At 40.4% G+C, this 13,792-nt stretch overlaps 1 protein-coding gene across 1 annotated transcript in view; it reads left to right on the forward strand.

Moving 5' to 3' along the window:
• Positions 1–521: 521 nt before the first annotated feature.
• Positions 522–13,792, forward strand: part of DNAAF11 (dynein axonemal assembly factor 11) — a 57,667-nt gene continuing 44,396 nt past the window's right edge. The window contains exons 1-5 of the mRNA XM_054192467.1: positions 522–678; positions 2,243–2,333; positions 3,827–3,884; positions 5,317–5,529; positions 7,472–7,641. Coding sequence (XP_054048442.1) covers positions 2,294–2,333; positions 3,827–3,884; positions 5,317–5,529; positions 7,472–7,641 — 481 coding nt within the window. The 5' untranslated portion in view covers positions 522–678; positions 2,243–2,293. The remainder of the gene's footprint in view (positions 679–2,242; positions 2,334–3,826; positions 3,885–5,316; positions 5,530–7,471; positions 7,642–13,792) is intronic.

The raw sequence follows: 13,792 nt of genomic DNA on the forward strand, positions 1-13,792 counted from the left end.
TCCTTTCAAAGGAATTTATCTTAACATTGCACGGTATATATTTGCAATAATGGTTTTGACTGTGAAACTTAAACAACTCTCACCTCTCACCAAGTGCATCTTCTGTATAACAGTGCTTTTGCAAAATGCCTTGTTACTGTATACAGATTTTTTGGTAGCTGGATAATTTTCGTACATCAAAGCTTGTCAGGCTCACAAGTATTTCAACAAATGGAGCGATTTGGAGATACTACTTTAAAGTTTTGTGAATGAGGTAGAAAAATAAATCCGAAACAAAAATCTGTTGTTGGTTTTCTTCATGAGAACAGGTTCTGTCTTTGATCCCCATCTCATAATTGGAGCGAACCGTTATTTATAGTGTATCTTCTCTTTCGCAACGGCCCGCGAGAGCGTTCACTGGGCTAATCTTAATCTTCACTTTGCTCTTCAAAACGAGTGTTTCTGCTGGGAGGCTACTTGACAGGAAGCATGACCTCATTCTCCGCCGTGCCGCTGATTGCACGGGCTGCTTTCAAAAGGAAACAGGGGACTTCACCGACCTGCCGTTCCCAAGCCCCAGGGCTGATCTCTGCCAGCCAGCCGCAGAAGGAGCACCCTCCACTTCACGTCTCCGAGGCTCCCCTGTTGATGATGAGCAACGTTTTTGCATCCATGTGTTAATAGAAATGGATTTTCCAGGTTTGGAAGATTTTCCACATACTTATCTCTTAATACATTTGGCAGCTGAGGAATAACTAAGCTTTGGATTCATTTCTATGCTGCTTTTCAGGAAGTTTTGTATTTTTGTGAGTGTTGTTATCGTGATCTGCAGGAAGAGAAGACTAGACTGCTCTTCAAAAATGACTGATGTGTGTGAACAAATAAAACTATCTTTGTAGACACTTGTGTTTGGTAGGTACAGCAGAATAGAGCTGGTTGCCTGGGCTTCAGCTGTTTTAATAATTAGCACTATATTTGGTACCTACTAATGTAAATATTTAGAATGTAAAGATGGACGAGGGGTTGCTGGCTACCAAGTGAGGGGCATCATTGGCTTAAAGATTAATTTGATTTTTGGAGGGAAAGGTGATTAAATATAACTGGTTTGGACAGTGACCTTTTTTTTAATATTACAACATAGGCTTTTGAGTGTTTTGAAATTCAAGCAGGGGTTGTTGCCTTAAGCTTTTGTTTGAATTCTTCGCATAAAATATTGCCGCGTTCACCTCAGATCCACTTTTAGTGAGATTTCCTAAAGCTGTTAGCCTTTTCTCATGACATAGTTTAAAGGTTCTGCATTGATGCTCATTCTGGGGATTACAGATACAATACTACTGCTTCATTGTACAGTGGTGGTTGAGATGCTTTGTTTTGGCTTGCTTATATTGTTACTATAGCTTCTCACGCTGTTAATAGCCCAGAAATGGGACTGAATATTAAATGAAAGCAGAACACTGTGCAGCATTGTCTACAACATGATGTTTCTGTGCTTTCTCCAGCATTGATTCAATCATGATTTTCAGGAACCCTCTTCGTTAACGCATGAGACAAAAATTTTTGTCACTGAGGGCAGCAAAAAAATCCTCTTGGATTGCCTGTTCTATGACTGTTTACAGAAGCTTGATATTATAATTACTTAAAAACGTTTGAAAGCAAATTACAACTGCTTATTAACTGTTCTTCAAAAGAGAGAAAGCCATCGCCTCCCCAGTAATATATTTGCATATGTGTATCTCTCGCTTTCTTTTATAAATATATGTATATACTCTATTTTAGCTTAAATTTTACTTCCACGGAGGGTGGCAGATAAACAAGCGTCCTGCAGAGATGTACCTTGCAAATTTATGAGACAATTCAGATTAGTAACGGAAGGGCTGTGGTTTGTTCTGCCACTTTGATCAGAAGGTGTCAACACTTTCGAATGAAAGCACTACCCATATGTAAGCTACTGTTCTTAAATGTTAATCTTTTTTAGTGGTTGCTACTTTGTATTATCATAACTGAGAAAATCACATGCCATACAACTGTGTTAAGGGTTTCAGTTGCTGGAAAGCTTCGCTCAGATTATTAAAGAGTTGTAGTCGCTATAACTGATGCTGAGGTATAGGTCTGCATCCCTTTTCAAACAAATCTGCCCTTGAATCAATCACTTTTGTCTAAGAGAGAATATATTATAATATGACATATATTGATCTTATACATCCTCATTTTCAAACAAGACAAAAGAAAACATACTTCTGTTCCTTTTTAAACTCTTTTACAGATAATCTACATTGCCTGTTACCCCAAGGTGTATGAAACAATCCTTTGCAAGATGTATGGAATACCACATGTTGCATCGACACCAGGAGCAAGTAAATTTGTGCACATTCGTCTGGGATTTTGATTTGAAAAAAAAATCTGTTGTGGAGGGGATCTTGTTTGACTGATAAGATTTGAGATTTTGCAGGTTTTATTTTATATCCAGATCTACAAACCACCTGTCGAGTTCTTCCTGTATTTACTTTTAGAGTATGGATGAATTTCTTGGTCTTGAGCATAGTATTTTTGCACTATTAAAAGTTTTGCCCAAAATAAGATAAATTATTGCAGGACCTAATTGTATACGAAAAAATAAATGTCTACAACATGTCAGTCTATGAAATACAGCATTCTATGAAATACACTCACTTTTTCTACAATTTGCTCTGTGACATTCTTACCGATGCTACTTGATCTCTTTATACCTCCACCAAGTTTCTTCCAGTTGTCTCCTCCTCAAGTTGTTTTTGCAAGTGCTGAAGCATAATTTTCTCATGTAAAGTGATTTTCTTTTTTTCTTTATCAAGTGTAGGAGAAGCGATATGTATAGGAGTAGGCTAATAGGACTGATTCGTAAAAAATACCCTGGAAGGTTTACTTCTCTTCTTCGGTGACCCTGCCTGGTCCCAAGGCTCAGGCAGGCTTCACGTCCAGGCTGTGACTGACAACTGAGCTCCAAATGAGGATACACAAGATTACCAAAGTTGAAACATCGACCTTCATGTCATTTCTTTGCTTCAGCTCATAATTGAACATTAAAAAAAAAGAATATTCTCTTAGACCTGTCTCCTCTTGGAGGTGAATGATGGGCATTTACTAGCGCTGTTGTAAGCATGATGCTCTAAAGATACAGGAGAGGCAAGGTAATCTAGGGAAAGATCATATCTTTTATCTTTCCATGTAATAACAGATATAAATCCTCCCTATGGGTAGCCATTGCTCATATTTTGTAAGATTGATTCTGTCAGATGCTGAATGCCTGGCAGCCCTTTGCAGACTTGAGCCATGGTAATCCAGACAAATTCTATTTCCTTACTCTCCTGCCACCATATTATTGTCAAATATTTGTCACTGACACTATCCCTATGCCTCTTGTGCTATGTCTGCAATTTTAATCCAAAAAATATATTGTAATGGTAATGGTGGCCCTTCCATTCTACTCTGTATCTGCTGCCAGCACATGTACTATTTTTGGCATGAAGCACATTTCTGGGAAAACACCATTAAAATTACTGCAGCTATTACATTTGTGTCCATAAATATTTCTCTCAAGGTTGTAAGCTGTGTAGAGTACGAGTAGCTGATTATGACCGGCTCTGATCCTGTGTTGTCCTGGTTGAGATAAGTTTCATATAAACGCTATGTCTTTCCCCCGTTCTTTCATCTGTTTTATCTCCTTTAATCTCTCCCTTAATTTCCTTTTCTTTTTTAGCTTCTTTTATGATCTTTTTGATACGCACAAGGTAGCTGGCAGTGAAGACCGGTCAACTGTTTGAGCTGTCAGTGGATATGGTAATGACTCCTCATTTGGCTTTTGCCTCTGCAGGTTCAACAGCGTTTAATGGAGAACATGGATGCAGCTTCTCACAACGTATTTTTCCAAGGTACTGAGGAAAATTATACTTGTTTCATTTTATTTGTATTTTGTTGGAGATTTTGTAAAATCCCTTTTGGGCCACTTAGAACCGTAGTGCGGATATTAATTCAATTACTGCTCTGAGTGGAAGTTCAGAAGTACTGCTGTGGAGATTGGAAGCACTGGCTTTGCAATTACAAGGTTTTGGAGTATCTCTGTTCCAACTGCTTTTCCCTCCACTGAATTTATGGTGTCCCTCTGTGACAGGCCATATGGGATAGTTAAACCTGCTGCTGAAACCCACGTCAGATACTGAATCAATCCAGTGTCTTCCTCTCTGTCCATGGATGTCACTGCATGGCCACTTGGAACTCAAAGGTGTTGAGGAGAAAAGACTAACCATAAATCCAATTTTACTTGAGCTAAGTATCATAGAATCCTAAAATCCTACCATAGAATCATAGAGTACCAGGTTGGAAGGGACCTCAAGGATCAGCTGGTCCAACCCTTCTTGGCAAAAGCAGGGTCTAGACAAGATGGCCCAGCACCCTGTCCAGCTGAATCTTAAAAGTGTCCAATGATGGGGAATCCACCTCTTCCCTAGGGAGATTATTCCAATGGCTGATTGTTCTCACTGTGAAAAATTTTCCTCTTGTGCCCAACCGGAATCTTCCCAGGAGTAACATGTACCCATCCCCCTTCCACATCTTTTCCATGTGACTCCTTGTAAAAAGGGAGTTTCCATCTTTATAGCCACCATTTAAATACTGGAACATGGTGATAAGGTCTGTCTACAACATTTAGATTCTTTCACCTCTGTCACTGCTCACTTCTGTTTTAAATAACACATTGTATATTTTTCTGTGCTACATTTCATCTCAAAGTCAATGATATTTCAGTGCTGAATGAAGTTATCACCACATGTAGACTTTATCCCATGTTATTCTAGTTGTATGATATCCTAGGATTTGTGAGAATTAAAAGTCAGGTATCCTTGAATCTTCATTAAGTATGGCTAGGTTATAAAAAGCAAATAAATCCTGCCTGGTTCAGGGGCACTCAGGCTCATGCCATGCAGAATAACTCAGAGAAGTAAAATACTGGAATTCCTCTGATGGCTCCAGATAGGTGTAGATCTGGCAGGATTCCTTGGCCAAGAGCACCGCCACAGAAATACACCATCCACTTCTCAATTCAAGCTGGCTCCATACGTTCGTGAAATAAATGCTCCACCTGGCATGGAGCCCTCCTGCGATGTGAAGCTCTGGAAAGTGTGATGCAGGCACACTCGAGCTAGCCGAAATCCCCTAGGTCCAGAAGTAACATCATTATTCCCATATTTTAAATCCATGTCATTACCAGCCCCCATCAGCTGGTAATGTAAATTCATTATTATTAAATCATGGGTTTGCACTGTCTAGACGTTCACTAAATTAGAGGGTTTCAATTCTCCTTTTCAGTTATGCTTGTGCCTTTTTGGACTACGACCCTGCCTATGAGTGTTGTTCCACAAATCCTCTGCCCAACTCCCTTTCCACATGTCGCCGCAGCCCTCGCCTGCTTTCTAATGGTTATTACGTTTTGACAGAAGACAGTTTTCTGTCTGATGAAGAAGGCAACATAACATTGACACCATGCCAGACAAGTGTTACGTATAAAGAGAATTTAGTTCGGTAAGTGAACTATATGCAGATTTTACTCAATTGTCTCCACATCTCCGGACTTCTCTGAAGGTATCTGTGTGTCTGTCTGCCTTTTGCTTGGCAAAAGATCAAGCTAACCCTGACAAAAGCCATCACTAAACCATATCTTTAAGCACTATGTCTACCCATCTTTTAAATACCTCCAGGGATGGTGCCTCAACCACTTCCCTGGGCAGCCTGTTCCAATGCTTAATAACCCTTTCAGTGTAAAAATTTTTCCTAATATCCAGTCTAAACCTCCCCTGGCACAACTTGAGTCTGTTTCCTCTTGTCCTATCCCCTGTTACTTGGGAGAAGAGACCAACCCCCACCTCTCTACACCCTCCTTTCAGGTAGTTGTAGAGAGCGAGAAGGTCTCCCCTCAGCCTTCATCTCAATTGATTTGGTTTAGAGAATGCAGTGATTGAAATAACTTAATTTTCAGTCATGTCTAATCTTACTACCCAAAAACTCTTCAGTACACAGTTGTTGCTGTAATTGGAGTTGTGACCAATAAAGAAAAAGGAGAGCTACAGCTCATTTTGCCAATGGGGTGTTACCATAATTAACAATAAGAAAATTAGTGTGTGTACATATATATGCTCCTTTATGTATAAAAATAAAAAGGTCTAGTCCTGAAATGCTTACTCAGGGAAAAGGTCTCTCTTGATTTCAGAAAAACATCAGTTTAGGAAAGTATATAAAATGTAGTTCAAAAAAGTTGAAGTACAGTGGAGTCAGGCTGCACGGAATGGGACATGGTAGGGTGAAACTCATAGGTAGCATGAGACCACTCAGAGCAATATCAGAGCCCAATAACTTCCATATCATTTGGTATCACGATATCCAGTATAACAGCAGTGTGATATATCGCCGTGCTGCTAATCCATTCCCTGATATTGCAATGTGCAGCGGTCATTTTTGGTGACATACCCAGTGTGAAGAACAGAGCGAGGAACAACACCCAGAACCTGGTTGTTTCATGTCAGTCCTGCAAGCTTTAGAGCTCTGTCTCTGCTCAAAGAGAAAAATTAACTCTATTCACAGAATCACAGAATGATAGGGGTTGGAAGGGACCTCTGGAGATCATCTAGTCCAACCCCCCTGCCAGAGCAGGGTCACCCAGAGCATGCTGGACAGGATCACATCCAGGCAGACTTTGAATATCTCCAGAGATGGAGACTCCACCACCTCTCTGGGCAGCCTGTTCCAGTGCTCTGCCACCCTCAGGGTAAAGAAGTTCCTCCTCATGTTTAGGTGGAACTTCCTAGGCTCAAGTTTGTGCCCAGTACCTCTTGTCCTGTCACTGGGCAACACTGAAAAGAGCCTGGCCCCATCCTCCTGACACCCACCCTTTAAGTATTTATAAGCATTGATAAGATCCCCCCTCAGTCGTCTTTTTTCCAGACTGAAGAGACCCAAATCCCTCAGCCTTTCTTCATAAGACAGATGTTCCAGTCCCCTAATCATCTTGGTAGCCCTTTGCTGCACCCTCTCCAGCAGTTCCCTGTCCTTCTTGAACCGGGGAGCCCAGAACTGGACACAGCACTCCAGGTGCAGCCTCACCAAGGCAGAGTAGAGGGGGAGGATGACCTCCCTCGACCTGCTGGCCACACTCTTCTTGATGCACCCCAGGAGGCCATTGGCCTTCTTGGCCACAAGGGCACATTGCTGGCTCATGGTCATCCTGCTGTCCACCAGGACTCCCAGGTCTCTTTCAGCTGAGCTGCTCTCCAGCAGGTCAACCCCCAACCTGTACTGGTGCATGGGGTTATTCCTCCCCAGGCGCAGCACCCTGCACTTGCCCTTGTTGAATTTCATAAGGTTTCTCTCCGCCCACCTCTCCAGCCTGTCCAGGTTTTGCTGTATGGCAGCACAGCCTTCTGGTGTGTCAATCAGAAGGCTTCCTTGACAACGTATCTTTTCTTTCTAGCATATTCAGGCGAAGGAAGAAAATCCGTCGCTCTCTGGACAGCTTGTTCAATCTTGATGCCTGCAGTTCATGGGTCAACCGCACCGTCCTCAGCAATATGGATCCCTCCCACATAGACGATCCTTGGCTTGATGGACGCAGTAAACTCGAAAGCAGTCAGAGCGATATTGGTAAGCTCTGACCAGGTACCAAGTAATCGAGCTACAACACTACAGTCTATATTTAGTGGGAGTTGGGTATCTCTTTCTATAGGTTTTGCAGGGGTTGTTGGCCAAGAAGTGCAGGTAAAGGATAGATGAACAACAGAATTGTAAGTAAGTGGTGAATGGAGCTCCTGGCATTAAAAAAGTATGAGCCCACAAAGACCTTTGTGCCAAAAAGGCTTTAGACTGAATTTGAATCCAAAGTCATCACCAGTGTTGTTTATGCTGGTGTCATTAATAGGCGTCACTCTCTGCTTTCACCTGGCTGTTTTAATGACTTCATTGTGTTACACTCTATGTAGCTTTGTCTTTACTCTGCATATTTTCTCCTGCATACGTTGAACCTGCCAATTCCCTACCCCTAACAATTTGGAAACCTCCCTGTGATTAAGTAATTATTTTTTCTCCCCCACAAAATTCATTAACACAAAGCCTCAAAGCGATTCTTTTGTGCAATCTCAGTTACATATGCACTTTTTTTGTAGGTGATTCAGACATTTCTTCTGAATATGACAGCCATGTGCCACAAAGACAAACTCCAGCAGCTAATGGAGCCTCTCTCACCAAACATGATGAGTATATCCAGCCTGAAAAATCAATTTGGTCTTCAAAATCCTGCTCTCCATTTATGACAAATGACAATGAAGAGACTTTGAGGAATGCAGGTATGTCACATTCTTATTCTGATATGCCTCGTTTTTAGAGTGAACTGAGAATACTCACATTAAAAATATTGATATGCCCCCTTGCAGAATAGAATTCTTTTCCTGAAACATACATTTTAAATAACTGATTGAAAATAACAAAATCTTAAAATTGATATCTACTTGTTTACTCCTCCCTGCTCGCATCTTTTCCTCTCCTATTTTCAGGGATAAATGGAAAAAGAAAAAAAGTGGAGTGAAGAGGAAAATGGAGGAAAGGGCATGGGGACAAGAACTGAAACAGGCAATTATTGAGAAAGGCTTGTTTTCTGAGAGCGTGGAGGGCACAGTGTCTCTATGGTCGTGGGGAAAAAAGACTCCTGAGAGACACCCAGAGCATGAAAATTAGGTTTCCGCTTTGAATTGCTCTGGGCGAATTCTCTTAAAAAGGAACTGAAAGGACTGGCCTCACAAGTCTTTGCAAACATCTCTTGTCATATATTTACTTTCCTGAAAACTCATGAAAATTATTTTCCTGATTTCTGTTTTAGAATCCAGGATAGTGCAAAATGTCCTTTCTCAGATGGTTGCACTGATGACGTGTTTAATCATTTCAATATGTACAAGGTAATTTTTATTTCTTTTATTTGTTGTTTCTGATAATGTTGCTTAGTCCATTTCAACTGGTGAATAAAACCTAAATTAAGGGTCACATTTGCAAAGTTAGATATATATTACTCTGAAAATATATTTTCACATGGTAGTCAGTGCAGGCAAATATCTAAATATCTGAGCTATATAGATAAGCACAAAAATAAGAAATATGCACGCAGATATGATGACTACTTTGTCAAGTGTGATTGGACAGAGGTTTTGAAAGGCTGAGAAGAATCAGATGAATCGCTGCCTTTCTAAGTGACCAATGTGGGTGTTTCTCTCAGTCTGGGAATATTGAGGTATTTATTTCTAAGAGGTTATCCTCAACAGTTTAAGTAATTTAAAGTTTCAAATTGTAGTTCACCTACCAGAGTATGGAGGGTTCATCTGCAAGAACCTTCTCTCCTTCTCCCACCCAGGCTTCACCTCTATTAACCCAATATGCATCCCTTGGTCTTTTTTCTAACCTTTATGGGTATTGTTATGTTCTCAGATATTTTCTGGGAGGATTGTCTGCCACTTTGTTGCTGATGATCTTAGTTTGTAAGTACAGACTTCCTTTATATTCAACACACAATATTTTATTAAGTCACATCTGAGGACGAAAATCCATCCTTGGATGTACATCCACAGCTCTTATTGATGCTAAATAAGAGTAATATGTGGGCATATGGGGACAGAATGTAACCTTCAATCAGTTACAGGATTTTACATTTACATTTCACAGTTATTTTGTCCCAAGATGCCGCTGTGTCATCTTTCTTCAGTCTTGACACATCTTTCAAAACAACTAAGTTTTGGTAAGTGGCTCCAGTGTCATGTGATGAGTAGAGGAATTGAGAAATTTTACATTAAGAAGAGGAAGGAGGGATTCCTTCTGTTGTTTTCATGTCAAAAAATAGAAGGCATGATCTGAAGTTACTGATGGAGGATTTGACTTTTCCTGTTACTGATTTGTATTCATAGAAACTTTCCATTTCTTTTGTAAAACCACCTTTTCATAATGCGCTATAAGTGTTGTAACACCTATCTGTTAGCAGAAAAGGAAGATAAACCATAACCATAAACCAGTATGTCACAACATGAAGATCCAGAGACAGACCAAGGGCAGTAACTTTACATGAATCCAGAGGTGTGTGTTCAAACCTTGCACTGAAGCCTCCTCCCAGGCTACAAAATTGAGTCTTTACTTTTGACTGGAAAAAACAAAACCAGCTAACTATGACGCTAGCCCCATCACCACCTTCCAGGGACTACAGAACTGATATGACTTGGCCCCACTAAGCCCATGCACCATTAGGTTCAGGACAGAGCTTTGCCTTTGGCTGATACTGTAGTCTGGTAAATGTCTTAGAAAGAAGTATTAAATCAGTCTGATCAGTTGAATAAAGGTGCTGATGTTGCTGTTTCAGACTGCTTTATTTCAAAGTTTTGCACAGAGCTGTAGCTTCTAAATCCTTCCGGAGAAAGAGACTTACATATTTAGAAGGTCTGAATTATATCTCTAGAGCAAGCTCATACATAGGCCTCCATGCTGAGACAATGTATGTACGTGCTGGATTTCTGAATTACCATCCTTTCACGTTTTACGCAGCAGAAAATTTTTCTGAGCATGTAAAATCTAAAATGCTGCTAACACTAAAGACATTTGGGCTTATCTGAATTTTTATGTGGTGAAAGTGAAGCTCCAAAAGACGTTGTTTGTTGCTGAAGCTCTGTCAGGGTTCAAGAGTGCAGTGCATCCCAAGGGCAAGAAGACAATCTGGCAGACCTCTTAGGCTTTGAATGGAGTATATTGGAAGTTAGAAACAGCAAGGCACAACTTGGAGAGCCGTATTGCATTGACAGTCTTGGATTTTGAGCATCCAAGGGTCTTAGCGCACCACCTCAGACACTCAAGGATGGTATGTTACTCTTAGTTACTATGTCATCACTCCCAATAAAATCGAGGCCACCAGGTTAGGACAAGCGTGTTGCAAACACACGCTCCAAAGTACTGCTTTCTGACTTCCTGAATAGTTTAGCTCTGAGTCAGACGCAAAGCTGTTCTTCACAAGAGGAAAACAAATGCACTCTGAGAGCTTTTCAGTCACTGGTATATAGAGAATAACTCTTTTATGCTCACACAAGTGAGAAGTTACCTGCTTAAACAAGTAGTCCTACAGCTTAACTAAATTCGGCAATTCAGAGCCTACATACATACTGATTATAATAAACTGTGGTTTAAATCAAGACATACAAAACTGTATGCTCTATTTTTCCCCCCCCCAGGAAATAATTGGAAAGAAAGAACAATTGGTGAGTATATCTCTAAGTTTAGAAAGAATTCCATACTTTTGGGGGTGACCCTATTTTGAAATAGGGTTCAAGCATGCCAGAAAGGTTCCCTGGACTTTTCATTAAAAGGCGGTTTAGCTGCAGGACCCCTGCCAGTTTCCACTGCGAATTACTCCACTTCTCTATCTGAAACTCCTTTTTCATTTTATTTGGATGAAATATTTTTTTATTGTTTGACAACAGTTGCTAAATAGTGTAAGCTGTTAAACAAGTGCTGTGCTTCAGCCCAGAAAAAAACCCATGTTTTTCAGTAATGGGCAAAGCAAGTCTTTCTTTTTCGAAGTTTAAACTGAACAGTAGGGCCAGGTGCTGTACTGCTCTAACTTGGTACCATTCCACTGAAGGAGTGAAGCAACATCAACATGTATCAGTCCGGAATATCTGAAAAACACAGATTCTTCTTTTCCGTATTCTTTTTCAGTCAAGCCTCACTCTCGGTCTCCAGTTTCTGTTTATCAAGCATTTCTCAGTATTGGTGGAGCTTGGAACCCTTAAAACAAGAGGACTGATTTATTTCTAATAGGAGTTAGCCATCCCAATCCCAGCTCCATTATTTCCTTTATCTCTTTACTTTGAAAAAATAAAAATGAAAAGAAGGAACTAAGTGGTGCTATGCCCAGTTTTGTGTTCCTTATAGTGTGGATAAAACAGCCTCATTCATCAGTTCGCTGGTTGAGTGCAGTTCAGCTTGTGAGATCTAAAGGCATCTGCACAGCTGCAGATGCAACCTGGAAAACGTTTCAATCGGCCCTCAGAAAGAGGATGTTCATCCTGAGAACAAAGCATTTTAGAACTGTACGCAGGTATTTCATCACTTTGCAGACTTACTAAAGCCTGTGATGAAAAACGCATCCTACGCATCCAGTGTGCGCAGCAGTGGACACTAAATATGGCGCTTCTCAAAGCCAGTGGGACTGTTTATGTAAGGGCTGTAACACCAGAGCTTTGACACCGACTCTGATTTTGAAAGCCAGTATCAATATTAACTAAAGCAGGTGCTACAGGAGGGAGCAGAGAACTTGGGACTTGTTGCCTAGCAGGAGTAAACTAAATACAGACTGGCAGAGGTTACTGTGACACACGACCTCCAACATTTCAAAACAAGCTTGTCTCTTGCCTTTCATAAAAAATTAAAAGTAGAGTAGTTACTTCTGTATATTTTGAAATGAGTTCGCTAACAATTTTCTTTTTTCCTCCTCCTCCTTCTCAAATTTATTTTCCTCAGCTCTTCAGCATCAAATGACTGGTTACCTCCTTATGGCTATCGTTACACACATTCCTGTGGAAAAAATAAAGGGAATTCTTAGTGTTCTTCCTTCAAAATAAATACAATTAATTTTAGCTTTTTTTCATTCTGGGGGGCATTCATTCGTACGGGCTGCAAAACTGTGAGTGAGGCCCTACTTCTTTGTGGCTTTCTGAAAGCAGTCGTGCAAAATAATTGCTGTAGTTTCTTATGTCAATGAAGTCCTATATAGGCATGGGGTCCTACAAGCTTTTCGATAATAAAGTCATGGTAAAAAGTGTTTTTTAATCCCCATTAAATCAGTTTTTTACAAAAAACTGATGTCTTCCCATACTTTATGTATTTATTTCTTGTAGCAACATACTGTCAAAGATAATGGAGAGTGGCTGAGTACATGTGGTAATATATTTCCGAAGCTTTTTTGCACTGCCTTTTGGCCTTTATGCTGAGCAGTGAGAAAAGAGAAAAAAAAAGGAAGAAATAAATATTATTGGAAGGAATGCATTATTCAGAAAACCAGGAATCAGGATGTGGAGAAGCAATGACAAATCTGAATTACTTGGTTCATATACAAAAATATGAGACTTGCAGGTATTAGCTTCACGGTGGAAACACTGAGCCCTGTTTTTCAGATTGGATCTTTGCTACAACAGAGACTAAATTACACATAGAACCTGTAAGTAACCAAAAACTGCTATCTCGTGACTCCAAGCTTTTAATAATCTGCTTCTTAAAATATCTCCCTGCATGCCAGTTTAGGTAGGACAGCATGGATTTCATCTTCCCATGCAACAAAATGATGATAATGTGTGAGGATGCTGTTACCCACCAAATCATTCTATAACCAGTGCTGCTTCTCGTCTCCTTGTCCCCTGGTGTGCTAAAAGCAGTGCTAGCACAGCCCCAGCTGGTAAATAGACACCAAAATGCTGCCTGTGGAAGGGCTAGGTCTGCTGGTGAGGTACAATCAAGCTGGGAGGCATAATGACCGATATTTGAAAACTCTGCAGCAAAAGCATGCAAGCAAAAGGTTCCAGTGGAAGAAAGAATCGATAAAACTGGAACACCAGTGTTTGTTCTACTCTATACCGAAGCCAAACTCGAGCAGGTCATAGCTGTATTTCTAGCATCAAAAATCTGAACAAGTGATTCAATGAAGAAAAGGGTACTTGAAATTCAATTGAAATGGACATTTCTCTTTCAAAGTGGACATATACGCTGGTGTATTTTGAAG

This window comes from Rissa tridactyla, chromosome 2 (assembly GCF_028500815.1).
Source record: "Rissa tridactyla isolate bRisTri1 chromosome 2, bRisTri1.patW.cur.20221130, whole genome shotgun sequence".
Classification (NCBI taxonomy): domain Eukaryota; kingdom Metazoa; phylum Chordata; class Aves; order Charadriiformes; family Laridae; genus Rissa; species Rissa tridactyla.